A 26,966-nucleotide genomic window follows, 5' to 3' on the forward strand; every position below is an offset into this window, starting at 1 on the left:
ATCTTACAACAGAGCTTAGCACATAATAAATACTCAATAAAGTCAGATATTACTAGGTTTGCATGTTGTACAGATTTTCAACAATTCAAAGACCGATCAATGTGCCTACAGTTACTGTGGCACTGGGTGGCTAGGTCACTCTCCAGCTCAAACCCTACCAGTGGCTTAATAAAATCCCAAGTTCTTGCAATGATCCCGAGTGATCTAGCTTCTCATCTCTCAGACCTCATTGCCAGCATAGACACTTTCGTACCTGCTGTTCCATCTGCTTCCAAGACCCTTCATAAAGCTGCCATCTTCACCTCATTTAGTTTTCTGTCTCTACGTCTCTATAGAAAGGTCTTTGCTAACAACTCCACCCAAAAGTTCTTTCTGCCACCCGTCCCACATGTTCTTTCTCTCCTTATGTGCTTTGTTTTCATTTATACTTGCATACTTTCCTATATACTTCTCTACTGACTGGCCATGTCATTACAGATGCATTTATTCATCTGTTTCTTATTTGTCTTCCCTCACTAAAATGTAAGCTCCATGAGGTCAGGGAATGCATCTTACACAATGGTATATTCTAAGTTTCTAAAACACCATCTGCATTTAGAAGGCTCTTCATAAATACTTGTCAAACAACTGAATTAAATAACCAAACAGGATACAAAAATGTGTTAACACATTATCTGTCTCATTAGAAGGGGTTATAATCTCACATGAAGATGAAACATTCACAACCACAGTATTTATTATATTATGGCCTGAGTCACTTTAAATTATGAAGTGATTGCTAAAATGCATGATAAATATTTACTATCTTCATCCAGGGGTTAATTGTTGAATTTTAAAAAGCCCTTTGTGTACACTCATTAAGCTGAGAACAGAACAACTAGTTAGTCTCTAATTAGTTTGTTGGTCTTTGGTGGTCCCCATGTCTTGTGCATTAGGAGGCACACATAGAAGTGTACTTGGAATATTCTGGATATAATGTACTAATAGACATTTCATTTAACAGACCTACTCCAGTCAAGCCTAATGTGCAGCTGTAATTTGTTTCATCATCTATTTTGTCATCTGAGAATATGAAAATCCCTAAGCCAGAACCTTGCCTCGTACAGAGAAGCTGAGAAGGGAGAAGGGAGAGAAGAAAGTGGTTCTAGGAGCTCATTCTACTGGGAGCCTAGGCTCACATTCCTGAAAACCAACAGGTCACACAACTTCAACTTTCACTAAGGCACAGGAAGAAGACAGCCCTCCTTCCCCTCCAGAGTAAGCCTCAGGCTTCCTTTGGAGCCACGGGGAGAGAGAAACACATGACAAAGAAAAAATGAAAGTCTCAGATTCACAAGATCCCACCTCTTCTGAATTGTACCATTGTGGCTACTTCTACAAAGGTCAGTCCCAGATACCAACTGAGAGTTAATGGAAACAATTTTTGTAAAGGGCCTAGGCAAATCCATTTATTTAAAAAAGCTTTCCAAACTAAGGCAACAAGCAAAATGAATGTTTGTTAAAGTTTTATACTTTCAATATTAGTTTTAGATTAGATAGAGATCACACAGAGACACCACGTGTCACAGGGACTGGGCAGTCCTAGCTGAATCACTCACTAGCCTTGTGGCCCTGAGCATAGTATGTGACCTCTGCTTTGATTTCCTCATCCATAAAATGGATGACGCTATCTACCTCATAGGGATGTTTTGAGGAATAAGTAAGACAAGTACAAGCATCTGGAATACGGTCTCACACGTAGTAAGGACTAGACAAACACAAAGCATTATGGTTATTCACGGTCTAGAATTTGCTACTCTCCTGATAAACATATTCTTCCTCCCTTTAATAACAGAACTAGTTTTAGCTGGGTGCATGCTGCCCAGCAAAAGACCCCATAACCCAACAAGGTGTGAACCTCTGTCTCAATTCTGGTTCGTGGGCTATGGGTAGAAATGGTGTGTGGGACTCCTCAGAAAGGAAGAGTCTTGCCTTCCAGGCTCTCTTCCCTCAGGCTAGAACCTGGTGACTCTCTTTGGCCAAACCCACATATGTAACACCCCAGGTCAGAGTGGCTGGGTGAGGGAGAAGGTGCTGACACCGTGCTGGGGTCACCCTGCCCCACGTCCCCCAGCAGGCTCTTTCACCTGCTGAGATTTTTCTGTTTGAAAAAATAAACTTCTATACTGCTTAAACTATAACCGTTTGGTTTCTGTTGAAGTGGCCAAATCAACATTAACTAATGCCAGCATATTTAACTTAGTTTTAAATTATAAAAGTTTACAGTAAAGCATCTATAACCATTCTCTTTCATATTGATAACCAGTGACTTGATGTCAAGTTCATGTTGGGGAAAGACAGTCTCCTCCTGCTGCAACTGTAACACATCACAGGTAATAGGTATAGGTAGTCGGCAGTGAGCACATGGATGACTGGGACAGAAAACCAGAATTAAGTGACCAGCAGTCTTATAGGGAAAGGGCTGCTGGGGAAGGTCACAGAGTTAGGGCACAGGGTGAGTGGGGGCTCACACTCCTTCAAACATGAAAATGAGCCAACCAGTATATGCCAGCATCAGAGATGGGAGTCTAAGATTCCACTTGGCGGCATCCACCTACCAGCCTGAGGTAGTTCTGTAGCATCTGAAGAGGGATCATTGATGTGTAAGTCACACTGCTGAGGCAGCCTTCTTGAGGACCTAGAAGAAAACAATACATAGAAGGAAAATTGGTTCTTTTTTTTTTTTTTGGAGAAGTAGAGAGAGAGAGAGAGAAAGGAGGGGGAGAGGGAGAGAGAGACAGAAAATCTCAAACAGCCTCCACACCCAGTGTGAGCCCAACATGGGGCTCAATCCCACAACCCCAAGATCATGACCAGAGCCCAAACCAAGAGCCAGACGCTGAATCAATGGAGCCACCCAGGCACCCCGGTTCTTCCTTACTAAATATAAATGATCAAAATACAATAATGTTTGCTTGTTTGTTGAATTATGTAGGCAGAGCTGACACCTGGCCAACACGTCCCTCTGTCTCTTTACCACTGTGAAAACACTGTCACACGTTGAACTGGCTGGTGAATGACCCCTGCTCCTGGCCTCTCCAGAGCTCCCCAGCTGCCCTCCCTTCCCCTGAGAAGCCCCCTCATCTCCTGTCAACCGCAGCCAGGGCCGGAGGTCCTAGCTCAAATACTATGGCTGGTAACTACTCTGATCACTGGTTTCAATATCTTCTTATTTACAAGCAAGTGTTATCAGAGGCAATCCCAACCCTCTGAAAGTTCTAGACCGGGACAGCATGAACACAGCTCTGCGGGTTATCCTTTACGTTCTTGCCCAAACTATCTCCTTCATTTCCCTCCCAAGTTCTGCTGCCCTCTCGATACAGTGCTTGAGCCTGAAGGAATCTCCCGGTATAGTCTCACTTTTTATTTTTTCTCACTTCAGTACGTAGTTCATACAATGGAATCCAACTTTATTAGTGGGAACTTTACTAACTGAACTTTTAAAGACTCCATTCTCCACTGTGGGCAATATATGATGAAATCCCTTTTAGAGTTAAGGGCTGAGAAATTGAGGATTCTTGTAACACGGGTTATCCGACATTAGACAAGGAAATTAATCTTTCTGAGCCTAATTTCTTCGTTAATAAAATGAGGGTAAACAGAAATATGTATCTCCTTAGGTTGTTATAAGGATGAAATGAACTTACACTTGCAGTGTGCTGTAAACCACAGGGCCTAGCACATAACAGGTGCTCACTGAACATGACCTCGTACGATTATAATCATCGTATGAATCATACAGTGGACCGGACAGTAATGGAAGGCATTTCTTTTTACCACATTCTCTGTCACTCTCTTAGCACCTTAGGTTTAACCTCTGGTTTGCTCTTAGTGAGAGAGGGAGCAGAATCTCAGCGGGGCACCTGGGTGGTTCAGTTGGTTAAGCATCCAACTCTTGATTTCGGCCAAGGTCATGATCTCAGGGTCAGGGTCCTGAGATCCAGTGCCATGGCAGGATCCCCCACTCAGCAAGGAGTATGCTTGCCCCCCTCTCCCTCTGTTCCTCCCACTCTCTCCTTTCCCAACTCTCTCTCTTAAACAAATAAAATCTTGAAAAAAAAAAAAAAAAAGGAATTGCAGCAATCAATGATCAGGATGAATATCACCACAGGTGTGAGAAACATGGCTTTCTTTCTTCTCCTTAATCAAATGTTTCAAAAAACATCTAATGACTTAGCAGAGGGAGTCATACATGCATTGCTAGAGAATGCAGGGCAGAAACATGCTGATGTAAGAACCAGCACTGCGAGACAATCATGAAGCCAAACCCTGGTGTCCACATTCCCCCAGTCTGGACCATCCTTACCTGATAAAAACACAGTGACTTGCTCTGCTTTATTTTTCTTCATAAAGTCCCATGGGGACTGGGAGAAGCTCTGACCTGTTGACCATGGCACATTTCCTAGTTCGAAAAAATGAAACAAAATGTCAAAGAAGCTTAAAAGTAATTTTTCTTATAAGGGGCAACGTGAAATCTGTGTGAGAACCCTAACGAATCCAGAGCTTCAACTGTCAAAGCCATGCACAGAATAGGTCAAGGGTCACAGGGGTGAACTCCCAAACACGTCTATCGAAGGTCAAAAGAAGGGCCCTCCACCTACAGGCTTCTCCAGGCCTGTCTTCCGGAGTAAGGGAGAAAACTGGGGAGCAAAAATACAACTAAATACTTCTACAGTTAAGTTTTCAGGAACAAAGCTGATGATGACTTTTCACGACCCTTGCTGTACCTGCGTCACAAGGTCCAAGCAGTCTGGATGAGGTAACAGGTCCTTTCTGATCTACTCCCTTCCCAACCAACTTTTAGATTCCAGAAAAAAAAGTAACTTCAGGAGCTGAGAATATAGCAAGCCACCCCATGGTCTGGGCCCTCTGCTCACTCTTGCTCAGAAAGGGTCCCACCTCATAGGGGTCGGGCTCTAGGAAGGGATGCGTAGGAGGTACATGTTCCATTCCTTCCCTTCCGCAGATCTTAAATCCTTAAATATCCCTACCATGTATGCATGCCCTACCTATAACTCACTGGGGTCCCTTTAACCTACTTGGGTTATCAATAGAGTCAAGTCACTTATATATATATACACATTATTAACTCTTACCATAGTTGCTAACTTTCAAGCAGCTACAGCCAGACGCTATGCTAAGCCCTTTACCCACAGAAGAACTCTATCATCTTTAGATCTGAAACCACCAGGGCTCCCCACTTGTCAGTGACAAGCATGAACACTGGAACCATGAGGCCTTATTTTCCACTGCTCACAGAGCTAAATCTCTCTGATGGCAGTAAATATCCATTTGCTTATGCTTGTTTCCAGATTAGCTGCAAGAGGGCTGATGATGAAAGGCCATTTTCTTCCAAACAAGTCTGTGCTGACTTCATTTATTAGACCTCTGGGCATAACCACACCTTGAATAACAGTTCATTGTGTGGGCAAAATGGGTTACTGAGAATCATTTATGACATATTGTCCTGATGTAATTACTTAACTACACAGTAATTCTTCTGTAACAATTATTTTAATGATTTTGCCATAGATTCATAAAATTAAGTTGCCATGAATAATCTGCCTCAAAAACTACTGAAACACGTTTTTTTAATAAAGATTTTACTTATTTATTTGACAGAGATCACAAGTAGGCAGAGAGGCAGGCAGAGAGAGAGAGGGAAGCAGGCTCCTTGCTGAGCAGAGAGCCTGATGCATGGCTCGATCCCAGGAGTCTGGGATCATGACCTGAGCTGAAGACAGAGGCTTAACCCACTGAGCCACCCGGGTGCCCCTGAAATATATGTATTTTTAAAGTGACTTAGCATACATAAGTTAACAGAATAAAACACTTTCTGATCTAATAAGCGAATATATTAAAAGCATGGCGAAAATCACACTTTTTCTCAACCTTGACTATTCTTTTGCAACTTACTGCTGAAAATATGCAGCTCTTCCTACCAGAGATTTGAATCCTGCCTGTTTTACTTCTTTGTTCTGTGATCTCAGATGGGTCATCTTGTAACTAATTTACTTATTTGTAAAATGAGCCTGTTTTAAGGACTTGTTGAGGTGCTGTGTATACAGCTCCCAACACAGTTCTGAAATAATAGCAGGTTCCCCAAAGATGCTAGTTCTGCTAGCTCAACATGAAACACAATAACCAGGGACTTTTAGAGAGCACTTACTATGCTCAGCAGAAAACAAATCTTACCCCCTTTTTATTTTTCTAAATATTTTATTTCTTTTAGAGAGTGGGGGAGAGAGAGCAAGGGAGCAGGGGGATGAGCAGAGGGAAGCACGGGGAGGGAGAAAGAATCCCAAACAGACTCCGTGCTGAGCGCAGAGCCCAATGTGGGGCTTGATCTCACAACCCTGAGATCATGACCTGAGCTGAAACCAAGAGTTAGTCGCTTAAGCGACTGAGCCACCCAGAAGCCCCAACAAATCTTATCTTTTTAAGTTTTTTGGAGTCTGCTTCATAGTGCCTATCAAACAGAAATAACCAGTTATCACCATGACTCATCCCATGTGGGAGCTCTGATTATATCTTCAATAGAGAGTGCTTCTTCCAACTCTAGATGTCACAGGGCTCCTGTCCCAGAGGTTGGCTGTTACTACACTACGAGCATCCCCAGCACAGCCCAAGTACAAATCTGGAGCTGCGTTCAGAGCTCGTCCATCGGTCCGCAGCTGCAATGTGGTTAGCTTCTTGCATTTATCAGAATAGCAAGTGCAATCACAAAGCCTCATCAAGGCCTTTCTTGTTCTTTACTCGAAGTATTATTGGAAGCATAAAAGCATTTTTTATACTCACAAGGCAACATTATATAATGGCTGCATTGTGAATACCCAAGTTTCTCGGCACCAGCAGCTGTCACAAGTGAGCTGTGAATGTATTTAGTCAATGAACTAAGTATCAGGTTATGGAGCCCATAAACATACATAAGCCCAGAAATGTAACTTTCTCTTTATCACAGGATGGCTGGTACCTAGCATGACGGATCGCACACTGCTCGTACTGAGGCCAATGCAGGAGTCAGTGGTGTTATTAAATGTCCCGTCTTCCAGACTCCGCCATCCATCAGATGAGATTGCTTGGAAATGATTTGTCAGAGCTTGACTCACTGCTTTTGAAAAATCTTCCCATGATGTTTGTTTGCGGATATTTAAAGCACATATTGTGTTTTCGCATTCAAAGTCATCTGAACCATAGTTGCCTGGTGGACTCTCACCCCCTGAAATCCTTACAGGTATTTTAAGAGCATCTGTTGGAAGAACAGAAGAATTAGGGGGGGAAAACCTTGATAGGAAAACCCAGCAAAACTCTAATATAAAAGAGGCAGATACAAACATTTCAAAAACAAAGCAAAGGTTAACTATAATATTTCTTGAGATACAATTAGCTGAGTGTTCTTCTACTGCAGTAAACTGGGGTCTCTCAAACTCCACAGTTTCTTTGGACCCATGTTATTTGTTTATTGTTCCTTGTATCTTTGGCCTTTTGTAGTTCATTGGCAAGACTCTAAAAAAACAAAACAAACAAACAAACAAACAAACAAAACTGGGAAAACGGGAGTGTTCTCTTGACCCTGAATTCCCTACATTGCTCTTTCTCCCCACCTTCATTGATATCATCATGAATCAGGCAGGTCACTGTTGTTGCAGAGGTCGCGGACAGTGGCTTCACACTCCTGCAGACCTCGGTCTGAGCCGCAGGGCCAGCCTCCTCCCAGCCACGTGCACTTGGTAAATTACCTTCATCTCCCTAGATCCCAGTTCCTTCTACAAAACGTTAGGACTTTGCTGTTAAATTGTTATAAAGACAAAAGGAACTCATGTTTGAAATGAATTTGACACCCTGTCAGTTACATGGTAAATGCTAGTGAGGATTTAATATATAGTAAACAGTGCAGGAGAAGCTTCTTAAGTCATCGTTCCAATCTCTCTGTGACACCAGCTGACTGAGGCCCCACCAAGGTGGGCAGTCTCCAACGCAATTCCATTCTCATGAACTGAATTATGCGCTCACCAAGGGTCACTTGTGTTTATTCTCTAATCTTTTTATGTCTATTGAACTCATTACTATAATTGGTAAATTAAATATTCCATAAACTGATGAAATGACTTCCTGGTCCTATAAAAATGAAGTTGGACACTTTAGAGATCACGGAACAGAGGAGGTATTTTAAAAAGTCATCTAATGGGGTATAGAGGAGACAACTACATAAAATTAGAAAAAAAAATCTTTAGACAGATAGTGCTTTTAGTTTGTTTTATAAGTATGTTTAAGTCCTCAAACACTAGAGATCATAGATGAGACATGATAGAGGTGGTTTTCCGGTAAGAATATGTGGAACTTTAGTCAGAAAAACCATACTAAAGACCTTCACCTGAAAATTAATGAAAGAAGTATCTGCAGGATTAAAATCAAAATATAATGTTAAAAAGTTTATTTTTAGGATTCTCTCCTTAAATTGTTTTTTTCTCTTAACCAACTACTAGATTATTTTTCCAACTATCACTAATTCTCAGTTCTCACCTTGTCAACAGCTTCTGACACAACTGACCCCTCTCTGTTCTCTGATCCACTCCCACAGGATTCTCTCCTGCCTCAACGGTCACTCTGTAATGGTCCCTCCACTCTGCTGGTCCCTCCACATTTTCCAGATTTCTTAACCATAGTGTTCCAAGGCTCCTTTCTAGTACTTTTTCTGTGTGTGTTCACTTCCTTAGTGATCTCATCCAGTCCCATGACTTTAAATACCATCTATAAACTGCAGACTCTCAGATTTACGTATCCAACTCATACTCATCTCCGGAATCCCTGCTGACTTGGCATCTCCACACAGATCCCAAACAGATATCTCAGATTCATACTTCTAAACCAGAACTCCTGAACTTCGTTAGCAAAATCTGCTCTAGCCACAGCCCTCCACTGTGATGGCCACTCCACCCTGCCAGTCGTTGAGGCTGAATCACTGGGGGTGATACATGAAGACCCCCACCCCTCTGTCATACTTCAGATTCAGTCCCTCTGGAAGTTCTGGGGCTCTACCTTCAGCTGCATCCAGAACCCAACCACTTCTCACCACCTCATCCGTGACAATCCTAGACTGAGCTGTCACTGTGGTCTCTTGCTGCAACACATCAAGGGCCCAACAAGTCTCCCTGACTTCAGTCCTGGGACTTCCTACAAGAATTCTCAACAAAGCAGCCACAGAAACTATGAAAATGTACAGCGGATCCCGTCACTCGGAAGCTCAGACATTGAAAGGGTTATCTTACCATGGCCTACAGATTCCAACCACATCAGGCCACCCCCCATCCCATCTTATAACTTCTCTGCCCTCGCTCATTCCAACCCAGCACTCTGCCTTCTTTACGGCTCCTCAGACACAACAGGTCTGTGTCTGCTTGAGGGCTTCTGTCCACTTGATGATGTCCTGCCCGGAAAGCTCTTACCTGAGAGGTCTACGTAGCTGCTCTGCTCACCTCCTTCAATGGTTGCTTCAATGTCTTACCAGTAAGGTGACTTTGACCATCACTTTAAAAACTGAAACCCATCCTCACACTCCCAATCCTCCTGAGTCTTTTCCACAGCACAAGTTACCGTCTCAGATACCATGCAATAAATTATGTTTATTGTTCGTTTTCTGTCTCAGTGTTAGAATGTAAGCTGACATATTGATACAGCTGACTGACTGGGTAGATTGAATGATAATCTTGATAGGAGAAGTTGTAATATTTTCTATGATCTGAAACTCCATATTCCATAAACCCACAAGTGAACCTTTTAGAACACGGGCTGAGGAACATATTCTTAGAGCTGGAAGAGGCCCAAAAGTGCATCAATTAACTTCATAGGCAGGTCAGCAAGCAAGCATCGAGAGGTAACTCTCTTACATTTATATGATCAGCTAACGGCAAAGTACCCAGCCATGATTCTTCATACCCTATTTGTCTCATGTCTTAGAGAGACAAAGTCTAAGTCCAGAAGAAAAGAGCAATAATTATTTCAACACTATCTGAGGTCATTAAAATACAAAGAAGACCTAGCATTTCTTGAATAGCAACTAATTCTCTAAAAAGTCATTCTGCATGGAAAATATAATTACCACATTGATAATCGATAAAATAGAATTATCACATTGGTAATCAATAAAATGTTTTTGTAGTTGTTAGGGCTCAAAGAAAGCCAAGAAGCGAAAGAGCAAACCGTAGCTGTGTGAGCATCCTCCTGTGGTGCCAGCAGCCCCAGCAGGGGGAGGAAGGGTGAACAAAGCTGCGAATGGCACTCACTCAGATTCTCCAGCAGGTGCTTGCAGTCATCAGTGGCGACATCGTGCACGGTCCGATTGCACTTATCTCTCCTTTCTGGCTCAAGCCCTCTGTGCTTACACAAGATTTCTAGGCAGTCCTGTAAAGGCAAAGGCTCTATTACCTCACATCCAAATGAATAAACTCAAATGAAAAATTCAAGGGAAAAGTCATTTGCCTGGAACGAAGAATTCAGAAATTCTTAGCTAGAAATTGTATTTCAATTCCAGCAACCCAAATACATTCATCTAAACACCGGCTCAAAATGGAAAGCAAGGAGGGCTTCATTCAAATGTGATCACAGGACCACAACATCGCTCCACAGAACAGCCTTTCTCAAGAGGAAAAAAAGCTTACTAATCACTCATGTTGCGGAGTGAAATTAAGAAGGAAATTGACTTCAGCAGGCAGTATCCTTTTATGGTAATTTGACAATATAAAGCAAACAGACTTTTGCTACAACTGGTGCTCTGGGCTATTTTCTGGACGAACTGTTTTCCTGGTCACGTAAGTGCAGGGTTCCAATTTTAACAATTCTGAGTCCCCGCCACAAGCACATTTATATTTGTGATCTTACGCTGTCCTATTTTTATTTGAAAAATATAAACACCATGCTGAGTTTTTAGAAAAAATTTCCCAATAAATACTGAAGAGATGTGTCCTCTCTTTCTCAGCTCTGTCTTCTATGTTGCTTCAGTAAATCCCCACCAAAAAGTGTCAGGAACCTATGATATGGAACCTCTAAATTCTCCAAGACTTTTCATAACCAAGTAGAAGTAAGACAATATATGTGCAAACGTTTTCAAGTAAGTAATTGCATGATAGGATAGAGCATCACGATATTGGCCAAGGACCTCTGCTATACCAACTTTGAATACTTGATGACTTGTTTACTGATTTCCCACCAGAATAAGCACAGAACTGAATAGACCAGAAACCATAAAAAGGAACTAACAATTAAACAAGCAACATCCTTTCCATCTCTCCCTTAAACACACACACACACACACACACACACACACACACGGCTTCTCAATCACCCAGCTCTTCTCTTTCCCCCACAGATAACTACTGTGATGATTCCTAGTAACAGTTGCTGGTTTACCCGTTTATCAACTTTATATAAGTGAATCATACTGAAATTTCACTTTCATATTTGGCCTCTTTTCATTCAACATAATGTCCATAAAATTCATCCCCATGTTGAAGCTAATCATAATTTCTTCTTTTTTTTTTTTTTTTTAAAAAGTACTGTGTGGTCTTCCATGTGTGGTTTTGTAAATACATCATCACTTACTTATCTATTCTCTTGTTAATGGACATCGGGATTTACTATGAATGTGCCAGTACACATCCTTTGATGGACACATGTACACATGTACACATTTCTGTTGGATGTTGTGTTCAGAGCTGACCTGCTGGGTTGCAGCTAAGCATATGTTGTTCTAGGTCAGTATATACTGCAAAGAGCTTTCTAGAAGTGGCTATACCAATTTCCACTCCCACCAGGAGTACATGAGTTCCAGTTGCTTCATATTGCCCTCCAAAACAGACTTTAATATGTGCGTTCATAAAGAAGTACAGGAAACCCCTAAGGGTCAAAAAGAAAGTAAGTAAGCAAAAACCACCCAATTAAATGAAATCTGAACAGGAAGCCAGTGCTGGTGTGAGGGCCAAGCGGATGTAGGGAATCTTTTCAGATGCTGCGGGGATGAGAGACGAGGTCTTCAGAGCCCCCAAATGGAGGAGCTGAACCAGAGGTTTGCCTGAAAAGGGAACTGGCTGGAACACTGGTTTCTCACTGCCCTTGCTCAGATTGGAGGGATCTCCTCTAACAACTATAATCAAAGTCTGTTTGCTTTTGTAGATAGGTCTGGGGTTCAAATTCAGAAACTCTCTAAGCCAAGAAATAAACTGAAAACAAAGTCAAATATATAAATAACAGTTCTTATCCAACTGTTTTGACTAATTGGTATAATACCAATAAATGCATTAGATAGTACATAAGAACTTCAGAAACGCTGATTTAGAAATGAACACTAATGGGGAACTAACCAGAATGCAATTGAACACTAAACTCAGTGAATTCCCAAAGAAGAGATAAAAATAATACTTTTATTATGCAAGTTAATACTTGCAGCAAAAGCAGAAAAGCCAAAACAGACCTGGATCCTAATTCTGCCAATGTAAATGATTTTATCTATGACATTTGCTAAATCATTTAACATTTTTGTTTCAGTTTCCTTATCTTTGTTTAAGTATCTGTACTTTCAGAGTTGTTATGTGACTTAAAAGATGCATTAAAAGGGGCACCTGGGTGGCTAAGTGGGTTAAAGCCTCTGCCTTCGGCTCAAGTCATGATCTTGGGGTCCTGGGATCAGCCCTGCATCAGGTACTCTGCTCAGCAGGAAGCCTGCTTCCCTGCCTACTTGTGATCTCTCTGTCAAATAAATAAATAAAATCTTGAAGAAAAAAAAAAAAAGATGCATTAAAAGTTCATTCTCAGCATGTACTAAACTCTCAATATTTATTAGCTGTTATTATCATAATCAACATAATCACCAATTAGAAAATAGCCCAAATATTCAATTAGTTGGTGAGGAATTATAGCACATCGACCAATGTCAATGATCTCAATATAATTCTAGGTGATATTACTTCAAATTAGAAACAGAAATGATAAAAGATCCAACCCAAATCTGCAAGATTCTTTCACCTCTGACCTTCAAAGTATACAATTTTTATTATTCTCAGGTAGGTCAGTGGGCAATAATATAAGCAAAGACTTTCTCTATAAGGAAGCAAGCAATGTCGGTCCCAGGAGGCTAGCAGGGTGACGTGTATCCATGCTACAAGTGTGAATTCCACACCATGCCAGGCTCCAAGGGGAAGAGGAAGAAGGTGAAAACCTCCACCCAACTGACACCAACAAGCATGGCAACAGCTATCTGAGTGCCCACTAAGTGCCAGGCACAGTTCTAACACTTTACAAGTGTTCAGCGCTCATGAACCCCCACAACTTTAAGAGATATTAAGCACTCTGCCAGGTCCTGCTAGAACTGAGGGTGTGACGATGAGCAAGACCATAGTCCTGCTTCTCAGGGAGGAATGTGAAGTGTAGTAGAGACACGGGCAAAATGCACTCAAGTGATGGCCAAAGTTGCACTAGGTGGAAGAGGAAGGAAAGGTGGAGAAAGGAACCTAAGTTCTCTCCTTTATGGGTAGGATATGTGAAGAGGGTAAACGCCGTGATGCCAGTCCCTGCTTCTGGAAATGTATGTTCAACATGGGTGTCCAGCCAGGGTGTCCAACCCAAGTGACACAAAGCAAGAGATCTGGACGAGTGGGTTTAAACCAAAGTCCTATTCACCGTGCTCCAGATACATTTGCTGCAACAGAGACTTGAAAAGCAGAGGTTTTAAGCTTAAGCTTTCATTTCCACTCACATTCCACTCACCAGAACTTAGGTAGGTGACTTTATTAGCTGCCAAGGAGTCTAGAGAATGTGATCTTTATATTGGGTGGTCATGGGCCCAGAACTCTGCAGAATCCATTACTACAGAGGAAGCAGGGAAGAGATGTTGAAGGTCAGAGACACACCTCTGCCATGGTCCTTTAAGGAGAGCTGAAAAGCAAGGTAGAAGGGCCAGGGAGACTAAGTAGAAACCCCAAGTCCAAGGAGCTAGATATAAGATCAAGAGCAGGTCAGCGAGCTGAGAGTCTAAAACTGGGCAGAGGGAGAGAGAATGAAAGCAGTCCACAAATGCACAGGGTGAACACCCCAGGGGTGTGGGTGTGCCCACGGACTTGCAGCGCAGGGAGATGGAGGCTGTTAAGATGAGAAATAATGGCATAAGCAACAGGGTAGATTTAGGGGGGAATGGCCAAAGACAAAGACAGCTGGAGTTGGCTGTGAAGTTCTAAGGTCGGCATGGAGATAAGTTTTCTGCAGGCATGAGGATATATTCAGGAAGCAAAGTGCCATGATAAGTTTGATTCTGAAAAGCAACTGGTACGTTTGGAAGGTGTCCTGAAGGAAGATGAAACGAAGGAGCTCAGTTAGGAAGAAGAGCAGTAACAGTCCACTCGCTCATCAGTTCAGCAAACAGCACTCGCAGGCCAGAGACTCTGCTGGACACGGCACATACAAAAGTGGAAAAGTGATCTTTTTTGGAGGAGATGGAGAGAGAGACAGGCATGCAAACAATTAAAGTAGAAGCACTCTAAGTGAAGTGTGGAGAGGTGCCCTGGGAACACCTCACTTCTGGAAGCCAAGACTTAAGCTGTTTTCCAGGCAAGGAAGGGTCAGGAGAGGAGAAGAGGCCATTTGAGGTAATGGGAACAGCAGACACAAAGACAGGGAGGGGGGAGCGAGCACAGGGTGTTGGCGCAGCAGCCAGCAGTGCCTGCTTAGAGCACAGAAAGCGTTAGGGGAGGAGACAGGAAGTGGGCCTATGGAGGTAAACTGAGCCCAGAGCAGGAAGGGACTTGTCTGTCACCATATAGGCCTGGCACTTATCCTAGACATGACAGACCCCTAGAAAGATGCTAAGCAGGGAAATTACATGACCAAGTTCCCCGGTCTGCAAGGCCCCTCTCATGGCGGGCTGAGGGGGCGGAGAGACCGCAGATGAAGAGCCTGGCAGAACCTGCAGGAATCCAGACAGCAGACGAGGAGGGCTCCCCAGGGGCAGTGCCCACGGGATATGGAGGAGGCAACATAGCCAAACTCTGTATGCGAAGGAATAAAATCTAGAGTTACACCAATCATTTGAATGCGTTAAGTCAGGAAGATGGAGCAAGTAAACACAAATGCCCGGTGATGGTATTGGATTCAGAAGGAACAAGAGATGCAGCAGACTGGCCAACGGGCACAAACACAGGGGCCCGAGGACGCAGCCAGGTAGAGCTCTCTGATGGAAGCCAAAGTGAATATGATCGTCAATAGGGTTACCATGTAATTCCCCAACTGGTCCACTTTTAAGAGTACAAAGGGGGAAACTGTTAATTACACTGGGGTGACAGGCATAAAGAATGGCTCTATGGGTAAAGGAATTTTGCTGCTCTAGTTTTCAAGGAGATGCCCTATGAACTGTGGCCCTCCTGAATAGTACGTTCTTGGATAGAGTCAGGAAATGGCTAAGTAAAGCTACAGATAACATTTTGGAATCTCTATAGGTTGTACACTGGGGATCAGTAAGATCAGGCAAGGGAAAAAGTACAGAGTGCAAGGAGGAAAAAGATCAAAACCCAGATCCATGAAAGGTGTTAGCGGAAAACAAGGAGAGTCCATGTCTTGGGTGAGGAGTGCCACAGGACTCTGGTTGGCTAAGATGAGATCAGAATCCTTTAGGATTCTGTCTGTTAATCCCTGCTGCTCAAATTAAGCGAGGATGCAATGCTCTGCATTGAATATTCTGGAATAATAGCTTTCCCTTTGTTTATTAATGCTGAGTTAGTCTGGCCTTTTCAAAAACAACTTCATAAAAGTTAAGGGGGGAAAAAAAGAAATAATCATGGAGAATCTAAAACACAAAACAGATTCCCAAGAACAGATTTCTCCGTATCATGATCAACCTCTTTGCAAAGAGTTGGTCCAACCTCACAGGTATCTTATCCTTCTTCTCGCCCAGCCAATTCCACATGACAAGAAGTTGAGCGACTCCCATTATCTTATTCTCTGCAGTTACGATCCAGGGAGAGGAAATCTAAATCTTGGGTCCCCCTGTGGGCCTATACTTGAGACACATACCCTCATCAGACCACCTAGTCGGGGTGGAGGCCACTGTGCCAGAGGACGAGACTGCCACTCCCTGGCTACAAGATAATTATGTATCAGGGAGACCACAGTCCTAACACAATGCAAGAACGGCCTCAAGATGGTTATAAGAGGGCCACCTCCCGATCAGGGGGCAGTAAGCCTGCCCAGAGATGACTGCCAGGATGCTGGAAAGAAACGTCTGGAAGATGGGTAAAAAAGGCAGGTGTGGAGATTGAGGTTTGGGATGCATTACTGCAGAAGCCACAGTTCAAGCTGAAAGATTGGATAAACTCTTAAAAAACAGGACAGCCAGTTGCAAATGGGGCGTGGGAGTTGCTATGATTAAACAAAAAAGAAAAGCCAGAAAAACAAAGAGAAAGCCTGGTCCCTGAAATAGGAGGCGAAGTGAGGATAAGGCAGGGTCTGAAAGCAGAGGAGGGAGTCTGCATGAAATAATCAACACGTTAACCCAGAGAGACTGCGTAAGAGCCTGAGTGAGAGGAAGCCACCAGCTTTGGTCATAGCACATAAACTGGAATTATAGTCTAGTCCTGCAGCCAAAAACACCCACAGCCCTCCGAAATAAAGACTCTCTTTGTACGAGAGCTGCAACAACAGAGATATCAAATTCAGAAAATCTCCCTAATGCTTCTACTGCACTCACCTGGCATGTCAGGGGACTCATGATTCAACGGGGTTTCACTAAGAAACTCTTCTTCCTATTCACACTGTGATGAAAACAAAGGTTTGCCCTCGATGATAAGTCACAGGCCGGCTTTAGAGAGAGGCACTCCTTTTCCCAAACACTAACTGGTGACTTGCGTACTGGGTTGTGTCCTGGGAGAAAGACCAAGACTCAAGTGGGAGAAGCAGATTTGGGAATCTGATCTTCCATGCACTGATCTTGGGGAATTTGCTACACTTTTCTCTGAGACTTGATTATTCATTTTTCATCTTCATGAGAAGGTTGGTCTCAATAAGCTATATACCTTCGAGCTCTGAGATCACAATTTTTTATTGAAAAACACGTGGAAACAAGTAATGATGTATCGCAGTCTTATGTAGGTCGGACAAAGAGATGCTGCTGGGCAGAGAAGAAACACTCATTATTTTTTTTTTTTAAGCTCGGCTTGTGGTCAGGGTAGAATTTTTCACCCAGAAAACGATTAACTCAGGATTATAAAAATTTTTTTTCCCCTAGAAAATTAGTCTGAGGAACTTAGTTGTAAATGGATTAGCTCTCTGGAGAACTGTCAGCCAGGATATGAACCCTGTATTAGGCAAATGACGCAGAAGAACTTTCCAGTACCCTTGACTAGGAAGGAAGGCAGCATGGTACAGGGTGAAGATAATGAAATCAGGCAATCTGGGCTTCATTCCCAACTTCTCTCTATTATTCCCTCCAGGGTTTAAATGTCCTAATCATTAAATGAAGAGGCTAGCCTGGAAGATAAAGTATTCATTCTGGGCCTTAAAAAAAAAAAATCTATTATTTTAATCTATGATTTTAATCAGCAGTGCCAAAGCTGTCAGTCATGATCACTTTTAAAAATCTCTCTTTTTTCTTGTCCAAAATTTATCTTATGCCTCTTGAACAAGATACAGGGAGAGTCATTTTCTATGAGAGAAAGTGGTTGTATTTCCCTTTACTCAACAATGACAGAGCATCTATGTGGGCCCAGGGCCTGAGGATCCATGAAGATACCATCCCCTTGATTACAAAAAGGCACCAGGGGGGCACCTGGGTGGCTCAGTGGGTTAAGCCTCTGCCTTCGGCTCAGGTCACGATCCCAGGGTCCTGGAATCAAGTTCCGCATCAGGCTCTCTGCTTAGCAGGACGCCCGCTTCCTCCTCTCTCTCTGCCTGCCTCTCGGCCTACTTGTGATCTCTATCTGTCAAATAAATAAATAACATCTTTAAGAAAGGGACCCCTGGGTGGCTCAGTTGGTTAAGCAGCTGCCTTCAGCTCAGGTCATGATCCCAGAATCCTGGGATCAAGTCCTGCGATCGAGCTCCTTGCTCAGCAGGGAGCCTGCTTCTCCCTCTGCCTCTGCCTCTACCTGCCATTCTGTTTGCCTGTGTTCTCACTCGCACTCTCTCTCTCTGACAAATAAATAAATTAAAAAAAAAAAAAAAGTTTAAGAAAAAAAAAAAGGCACCAGGACCAAGAAGGAGTTCATAATTAAGTTCATAATCATAATTGCTAAGCAGCAACACAAGTGCCCTACACTGCAGGGTAACCCACCTTGGCAGCGCTTTCTCTTCTGCAGAGCATGAGACGCTCAGCAGCTGAACAGTCTAGATCAGTGATGCTTCTTTTGTTTATTTTTTAAATTTATTTTTATTTTTTTAATTTTTTGGCCTCCAGGTTGAGTGTACACAACCCACTCCTATCAGTAACATCTTGCCTTATACTCAGAGACAGGTTGAAAAGAACTCTTTCAATGTACCCTTCTACCACCAAATGAGATTCACAGTCTTAGATTAACCGTACGTTTTCCAGTGTAAGCTTTTCACAGCTCTCACCTCTGTCTCCTAAAAACTTTTAGGTCATACATATTGCATCCCATTCAAAGCAAGACACGTATATCAAGCTCACAAAATTTTTGTACTTTTTTGTTAAAGGGCAAAATGGGAGCAAACTACTAAAAAGCAAAACCTCCACATGTAACTAAATCATGCCTTTTTGCTCATTAAAAAAAAAAAAAAATGTCCAAAATGAACAGCTTCTGTTCTAGGTCATAATAATAGGAAGTTACCCAACCAAGAGCTCCAAATGCAATTTCTAGCTATTCCCAGATATCTCCATCTGGATGAACACCTCAGCACTTAAATCCAGCATGTCTAAACCCACGTTCCGTCTTCTTGATCACAATGACGCCTCTTCTCTTCTCTTCCTGGGAACGTCACAGCACCCCTTCTTGTCAGCTCCGTCTTCTGCATCCAATCTGTCTGCAACCCGAGGGACACTCCTCGTCTCATTATTTCCGCCACTCTCTCCATCTTTCACCTACTCTATCTTCCTGCCACCCATTTTTTCATAACTCTCAATCTTCTATATGTTATTGCTAAATTAATCATTCAACCTATAGAACTGATTGTTTTGCTCCTTTGTACAAAACATTTCAGTGGCTTTACTCTGACCAGTAAATAAAGTCCCAATTCCTTAAAATGTCACTGACGCCCACGCAGTACTATGAAACCCCCAGTTCTGTCTTACTTCTCACTACCTCTCATCAGCTTAGCCGGTGCTGCTGCCCACCTCCCTCCTTCCGGGCTCTGCTCCTCCTGGGGCCCAATCTCACCTACTTGCCAATCCCAACGAGAAGTGGCGAATGTAACCTACTCTGCAAGGCCAAAATCACATCCATTGCCTCCTGAAAGGGCCATTTCTGAGCCTAAGATCCCCGTGACTCTGCTCCCTGAAAAAGATACATTCTCTTTTTTCAAAAAATAAAATAAAATTTGCATTTTCATACTGTTCCAACCGCATGTCCATTGCCCTTATTTTAATTTGTTGTGTTCTCTTGTCTACACTTGTCTTGTACCCTGTTCTCTTGCCACTGAACTAGCAGTTAGTTGCTCGTGTGAACAATCCGGGCAGATGTCAGCTTACACAGTGCTTGCACTCAGGAGCTTCCTGAAAGTTTTTTATTGCTGAAGTACATTATGGCTAAACTGATCAAAACAGAAAAAAGCACGAGGGAATGGCCTACTATTTCCTTAATAATCAGAATCATTTTCTACTCTAACTGATGAGTGAAATCTTGAGACCACTTATCTACCAGTAAAACAGCCCAGCAAGAGTGTAAGTGAGGTAGTTCAGAGTTGAGAGCAAGTATTTCCATCCTGGCCCTCCCTCTAACCGGTACCATGGCCTTGGTCCATGAATCAAACATTCCAGTTTTCTAAATCAACACCAAACTCCTTCTCCTAATTTTACATAAGATTAAGAAAAAAAAATGTATGAAATTACTCCCACATTTGCTAACAAACTCCAAGTATGATTTTTATAGAAGTCTCAGGGTGACTGGGTGGCTCAATCACTTAAACACAGGATGTCAGCTGGGGTCATGATTTCAGGGACCTGGGATTAAGCCCCACAGGACAGGTGGGAAGTCTGCTTCTCCCTCTCCTTTTGCCTCTTCCCCTGCTTGTGCACGTTCTCTTACTCTCTTTCCTCATAAATAAAAAAAGAAGTCTCCTATACAGGTGACTGTAAGTACTACTGGTCAGGAAAAAGGTCAGTTCATATGGGTAGTTGACTGTCTCCTGCAATGGTATCACTCAATCTCCAATCATTCCACTGAAATACACTGAGTCAATATCAGACAACTGTGTCACTCATCAAATTACAACCAGGTAATGACGCCAGCTGCTAACAGACACACCTTAAAGCCTTTTGAAGCAGCAATATGGGCAGCCGTCCAGCCTTCTCTGTCAGCGTGGTTAATGAGGTCTGCAGGAATAACAGGCTTGGATGTGCCTTCAGGACTCTCTTCTCCTTGATCCAAGTCAAAGACACCTGACTCGGGTTCCTCTTCATGCAAAGAGTTTCTCCGAGCTGGTGCTCTATGGTACATAAGAAGCTTGAGGCTGTCCACATTACCAGCATCCACAGCTGCGTGAACTGGTGTCCAGCCATCCTAAAGATAAAATGGCCAGGAAGAAAAGGGTTGATTACAACATTAGTGTTGAGAACAGTCTTATTTAAAGTTCACCTCTCAATGTTCTTGGGCATGAACCAGTGAGCAGGGGAAAGCAGGCATTCCAATCCTGAATATCACTGATGAGCTAAGTCAAGTTCTCAGACCTCTGTCAATTACTGTAATTCCCATTGCTATGACTCATGTTCGCTCTTCTGTAAGAATTTCCACTTAACGGTTAGCCATTTGGAGCTTAATAGTACAAAAAAGAATGAGCTTTAGCATGAAGATTTTTCAATATTTATATCCAAGTACAGTACTATTAGTAATGTACTAAATGAATGCGGCTACAAGCCAGTTTTACATATGAGGCAGAGTCCTAACTGGTGATCTTAAAATTTTATGCCAGTGATTCTTGAAGGAAAAAATCTAGGTAATATGGAAAAGGTGGACATATAGGAAAAGCAAGGCCAATTTCACTTTGTGAAATGTCTACGGACCTCTGTTGAGAGCTCTCTAATTGTGGTTGGAAACAGAAATGCAAGCTTAGAAAATGTTCCAACTAAAATTATTGGGCCCATTCTCTAGAATGTTACTGTGAGGTCTTCATTATCCACTTAGCTTGCTGACAGAGTAAATTCAGACCTCTCTTCTAGGGCAGTGGTTCAAGTGGTTCAGACCAGCAGCAGCAGCAGCACCTGGGAACTTGCTAGAAATGAGAGTTGTTCAGCCCCCACCCAGACCAATTGAATGAAAAACTCTGGAGGGGAGGCCCAGCAATCTGGGACCTCACCAGACCTCTGGGGCATTCAGACATTCAGAAGTTTGACAAGCACTTTTCCAGGGAAAACCTTTCCATCTCTCAAGGGTCTTCCTTCCATTCAGGTACCAGTCTTCATTACAGTTTTAAGACTTTCATAAAGAACAGAATTATTTTGTTGATTTGTATTTTTTACTTTATTTTCCTTTTTGGCCAATTTTTTTTCACAGGGTATTTCATATTGCTATATTAAGTATCTTTAAGTGAACGAAAGCACATTTTTAAAAACAAATAACAGGGTAGAAGACAAGGAAAGACAGTAAGCGGTAACAGTGTACATTTAGAGGAGGTCTCTGATCATTTGCTAAAGCTGTCTCTTGATGAAGTGGGTTTTTGTCTGGTTCTATACTTGGCTTATATCCCTGGTTATAACATTAATTGTTGGTTCTCTTTTAGTAAATTATTTAAGAAAATCCACCATCTGATGTAGGTGCTATGGAAAACAGCATGAAGTTTTCTCAAAAAGTTAAAAATAGAACTAACCAATGACCCAGCAATCACACTACTGGATATTTTCCCAAAGAATACAAGAGCACTAATTCATAGTGATGCATGCACCTCTATGTCTATAGCAGCATTGTTTATAATTATCAAGATATGGAAGAAGCCCAAGCATCCACCGATTGATGAATAAAGAAGATGTGAGATATATAATCTATTATATAATGGAATATTATTCAGCCATAAAAAGAATAATGTTGCCATTTGCAACAAAATGGATGCAACTTGAGAATATAATGCTTAGTGAAGTCAGTCAGTCAGAGAAAGACAAGAACCTTACAATTTCACCCATATGTGTAATTTATGAAAAAAAAAAAACACAGAAGGAAAAAAGTTAAAGAGACAGAAATCAAGAAACAGAGTCTTAATTAACAAATTGATGATTACCAGAGGTTAAATAGTCAATGGGGACTAAGGAGTATACTTGTCATTAAAACAAAAACAAAAACAAAACAAAACCATAAATACAACAGCAATCCAGTATCTAAGGGTGACCTATAAAATAGAAAATGTGCCTTTTTAGCCTGGGAAATTTTAAGGATGTTTCCTATGATGGAAGCATGAGCTTCCATCATGATCCACACTTCACTGAGCTCAGGAATTACCTTATTTTTTGTTTTTGCAGCTTCCCAGAATAATAAAGGTGATGGACGTTCCTTAACTCCCCCAGCCCAGAGAGGGAACCCTCTGAGAAATGCATGTCAGTGTGCACAGGGTTGATCTCCTGGTCTTCAAGTGTTTCACAACAGGTTGATGGAGACAAATTTGGGAAGGCTAACTGAGAAGTTTTAATTCAAATGCATTTGTGCGTGGCTGAACCAGAAGTGTTATCCAAGGACTCTTCCATGCATCGGACTCTAATTGTCTTCACTTTCAAAATCACTGACTTTTTCTGTGCACCTTGTACAGGGGACATCAGCGCTGTGTGGGACGCAGTCAACAGCGATTTGGGGTCCACAGTGGATTTCTGTATATAGTGCTTCCAGTTCTGGGGCAAATTAGACAATGACGCTGAACTCTATGAGGTGCTACACAATCTTACAACAACAAACATCAGTCATAGGGAGAAGAGCGAGCACAGATAACTCTCCTCCGGCAATGGGGCACTACCTTGTCACAAACATCTGACCATCTGTTCACTGCTTACAGTTCCCAGGCACCATACCAACTATGTTATATAGATTACCTCATTTCACTTTAATAACCCTAACCACAGCTACCATTATTAGACTCATTTTGTAGAGGGGTCAACCAAGGCACAGCAAAGTAACATAATTTGCCTAAGCTCACACAGCTTTGTGAAGGGATGGTTTGAGCCTCACAGGTTTGATTTCAGAGCCTAATCTCTCAGCCATTACGCAGTAATTTTAGATCACAGTTATTGCCACCACCGCAACAGGGGATCCTCCTGCAGCTCTTCTATAAAATAGACATTTTGAAAATATATCCAGAATCGGACAATTTACCACCATTTCTACCCCTCAACCTTGATCCAAACCACTATTACTTCTTCCCTGGATTAAAACAACAGATTCCTATGGGTCTCCCTTGTAGCTGCTCTGTCTCACCTACATTTTATTCTCAAGTCTGCAGCCAAAGTGGCTCTTATAAAAATGAGTCAGTTCATGTCCTTGCTCTCTTCAAAACCATCCATCCAAAGGCCTTATTCCAAGTGCTCGCCATGGCCCACGAGACCTTCTATGGCTGCCTCTGGCCACACTGGCCTGCCTGAGGTGCCCTGAGGGTACCAGAGCTCTCCACCTCCGGCCTGGCACACTGCTCCCCACATCTCTTCATGGCCCACACCCTGGCTTCTATTAGGTCTTGGCCCAAATGTCACATTTTCAATGAAGACTTTCCCCACCAACTGAAGGAACTCCCCCACCCAGGCACTCCGATCTTTAAAACATCCAGCCACTATCTGTTTACTTACTTGCCTATGGTCACGCCTCCCGTCCCATGAGGAGGTAAGATCCATGAGGACAGAACTGCTTGATTTGCTGCTGCCTCTCCTGTCCCGAGGACAGCTGGTGCTCAGGTAATACTTGTCGAATGATTAAAAACTTACACTTCTATTATCTCCCCTGATTCGGAAAACCGCCAGGATGCAGGTACTCATTTTTCTCTTTTACAGATGAATAATTTGAGATTCAGAGGATAAAGGACTAGTTAGGCTAATGGACAAGGCTTTTCATAGCAGACACTCCAACAGAAGTCAGAGGTCAGACACTGTCCGTATCTGATAGATTAAAAGCAAAGAAAAACAAAGCAACCTCTATTTTAATATATTTTGTTCTAGCTACAGAGTTGGCAGACAGGGTAAATTATAGGACAAACCCCCAACCCCCCAAAACTGGTACTTACTCTGGTTTTTACACTGCGGTCTGTTCCGGCTTCTAATAAGTGTTTGATACACTCTTTATTTCCATTTTTACAGGCCAGGTATAGAGGTGTCTGTCCTTCATCAGCAGCATGATTAATGTTGGCATTGTATGCAATTAATAATTCTACACACCTAAACACAAGATTACAATTAATCAGACTAAAACCGGTTTGATTTCGGAAGGACCTGACCCAGATATTAAACTAAGGAAATAATGCTAAAGCAATTCTGTATCTTATCATATCAACTGTTTTCACTTATATATGTATCAACTACTGTGGGTCTTATTATATGGATACGGTTTTGTAGCAAGGCTAGAAGATATATTTTAACACAAATTTAATTACGTCTATGGAAATTTAAGACAGCAGCATTGATCAAGTGTTTTGACACTTTTCTGTAACCAACTTGTAAACGTGGAGTACTTGCAATGTATTTAACTAATTGGGATGAATGGCTTAACTGTGAACTTATATATATATATGTGACATACATATTATTTGTGGTTCAAAATAGCTTAAACCTTGAAAAAAGTCAGACTGCTGAGTCATTTTGAGATTTTTCACTTGAGGAAATAATTATAAATAGCTCAGACAGCAGGGCACCATGTGCCTCCACTATAAAAGGCAGCAGGGAGGCTGAGCAAAGGGCTGCCTTGGGGAGAACAGACAGCAAAGGCTATCCTGTCTCCTGAAGGGGGGCTATTTACAAGGAAAAAAGATGGCTAAGCAAGACACTCACAACTCTGAGAATCAAGGAGGAAAGAAACAGGTGAATTCAAGACTCTGTGGCATTTGTGCAGAGTGCTTGTAAAATGAGATGCAAATAAGTGGAGAAAAGTAGGTCAAACCATAATCAAATTAAGAAGCAATTTACAACATCTTCATTTTCTCACTTCAGGTATATGCTTTTTTCCTCCCTGACTTTTCTTGAAAACTTTTGGTTTATATATATATTTTTAAAAAGTTTCATATTGATATGTGTTTGCATCTCATATATATTTAAACTAATCAATGCCAAGGGTTCTTTTTTTTTTTTTTAAGATTTTTATTTATTTATTTGACAGACGGAGTTCAGAAGTAGGCAGAGAAGCAGGCAGAGAGAGAAGAGGAAGCAGGCTCCCTGCTGAGCAGAGAGCCCGATGCAGGGCTCGATCCCAGGACCCTGGGATCATGACCTGAGCTGAAGGCAGAGGCCTCAACCCATTGAGCTACCCAGGTGCCCCCAGGGTACTTCTTTTTCTTTTTTTTCTTTTTCAGGCTTCTTCTTTTTGACAAAGCAAGCCATGCCTGCATTCCTAGTACTCTAAGACTTTTCAAGTAAGTGGCACTACTCATTGCTGGGTGACAATAAATGTAAAAGCCTAGGCCTGATGAAGAAATCCCTTCTGGAGGATTCAGGACATAGGCACAGTATCTATGGTCCTCAACAATACACTCACGAGGTCTGCAACAGACACACAGAAAAAAACAGATGCATTTTGAAAAAGATGCATTTTGAATATTTAAAACGCGACAATTAGAATCAATAACATTAGTGTGAACCTTAAAACCTGTATTATAGGAATTATGAAGTATGTTAAGAATATTTCTATCAGATAGCTAATATTAACAAGTCAGGAAATGATAGATGTTGGCAACGATGCAGAGAAAGAGGAACCCTCTTACACTACTGGTGGGAATGCAAGCTGGTGCAGCCACTCTGGGAAAAGTATGGAGGTTCCTCAAAAAGCTGAGAATAGAGTGACCCTACGACCCAGCAATCACACTAGGGATTTACCCCAAAGATACACATGTGATCTGAAGGGGCAGCTGCTCCCCAGTGTTTACAGCAGCAATGTCCACGATAGCCACATTGCCATTTGCAATGACGAGGATGGAACTAGAGGGTATTATGCTGAATGAAATAAGTCAACCAGAGAAAGACAATTATCATATGATCTCACTCATACGTGAATTTTTTTTTCCTACGTGAAATATAAGAAAACAGAGGATCGTAGGGGAAGGAAGGAAAAAAGAAAAACAAAACAAGACAAAATCAGAGAGGGAGACTAACTATAAGAGACTGTTAATCATAAGAAACAAACTGAGGGTTGTTGGAAGGGACGTGGGGGGATGGGGTAACTGGGTGATGGGTATTAAGGAGGGCACGTGATGTAATGAGCACTGGGGGTTACGTAAGACTGATGAATCACTGACCTCTACATCTGAATCTCTTAATACATCATATGTTAATTGAATTTAAAGTTTTAAAAAACTTAAAAAAAAAAAAGTTTCTATCAAGACAGTTAGATAAACAGCTTGCATTCCCTACAGGACATTTCAGCACAAGAAGAGAAAGCAGGTAGCTTAGTGGCATTCTATTTTATTAAACCATGACTCTTAATTTTAAAAAGCCATGTCTGTGTTCAACAGACTTGGGAGGGTCCTGAAGAAATCACTGTTAAACTTACACATATTTCAGTTGGTAGGTTCTTTTGGGTTTGTGCTCTAATTACTTTTAGTATGAAAAGTTT

At 42.1% G+C, this 26,966-nt stretch overlaps 1 protein-coding gene across 3 annotated transcripts in view; it reads right to left on the bottom strand.

Annotated features, from left to right (window-relative positions):
- CTTNBP2 (cortactin binding protein 2) overlaps positions 1 to 26,966 on the bottom strand; it is a 162,035-nt gene that overhangs the window by 44,287 nt on the left and 90,782 nt on the right. For all 3 annotated transcript variants that reach the window (XM_059171671.1, XM_059171670.1, XM_059171672.1), the window contains 6 exons: positions 24,433 to 24,583; positions 20,493 to 20,747; positions 10,323 to 10,440; positions 7,013 to 7,288; positions 4,346 to 4,441; positions 2,598 to 2,677 (listed from right to left, as the gene is read on the bottom strand). In XM_059171671.1, the coding sequence (XP_059027654.1) occupies positions 2,598 to 2,677; positions 4,346 to 4,441; positions 7,013 to 7,288; positions 10,323 to 10,440; positions 20,493 to 20,747; positions 24,433 to 24,583 (976 nt within the window). The remainder of the gene's footprint in view (positions 1 to 2,597; positions 2,678 to 4,345; positions 4,442 to 7,012; positions 7,289 to 10,322; positions 10,441 to 20,492; positions 20,748 to 24,432; positions 24,584 to 26,966) is intronic.

The sequence above is a fragment of the Mustela lutreola genome, chromosome 4 (genome assembly GCF_030435805.1).
Source record: "Mustela lutreola isolate mMusLut2 chromosome 4, mMusLut2.pri, whole genome shotgun sequence".
NCBI lineage: Eukaryota > Metazoa > Chordata > Mammalia > Carnivora > Mustelidae > Mustela > Mustela lutreola.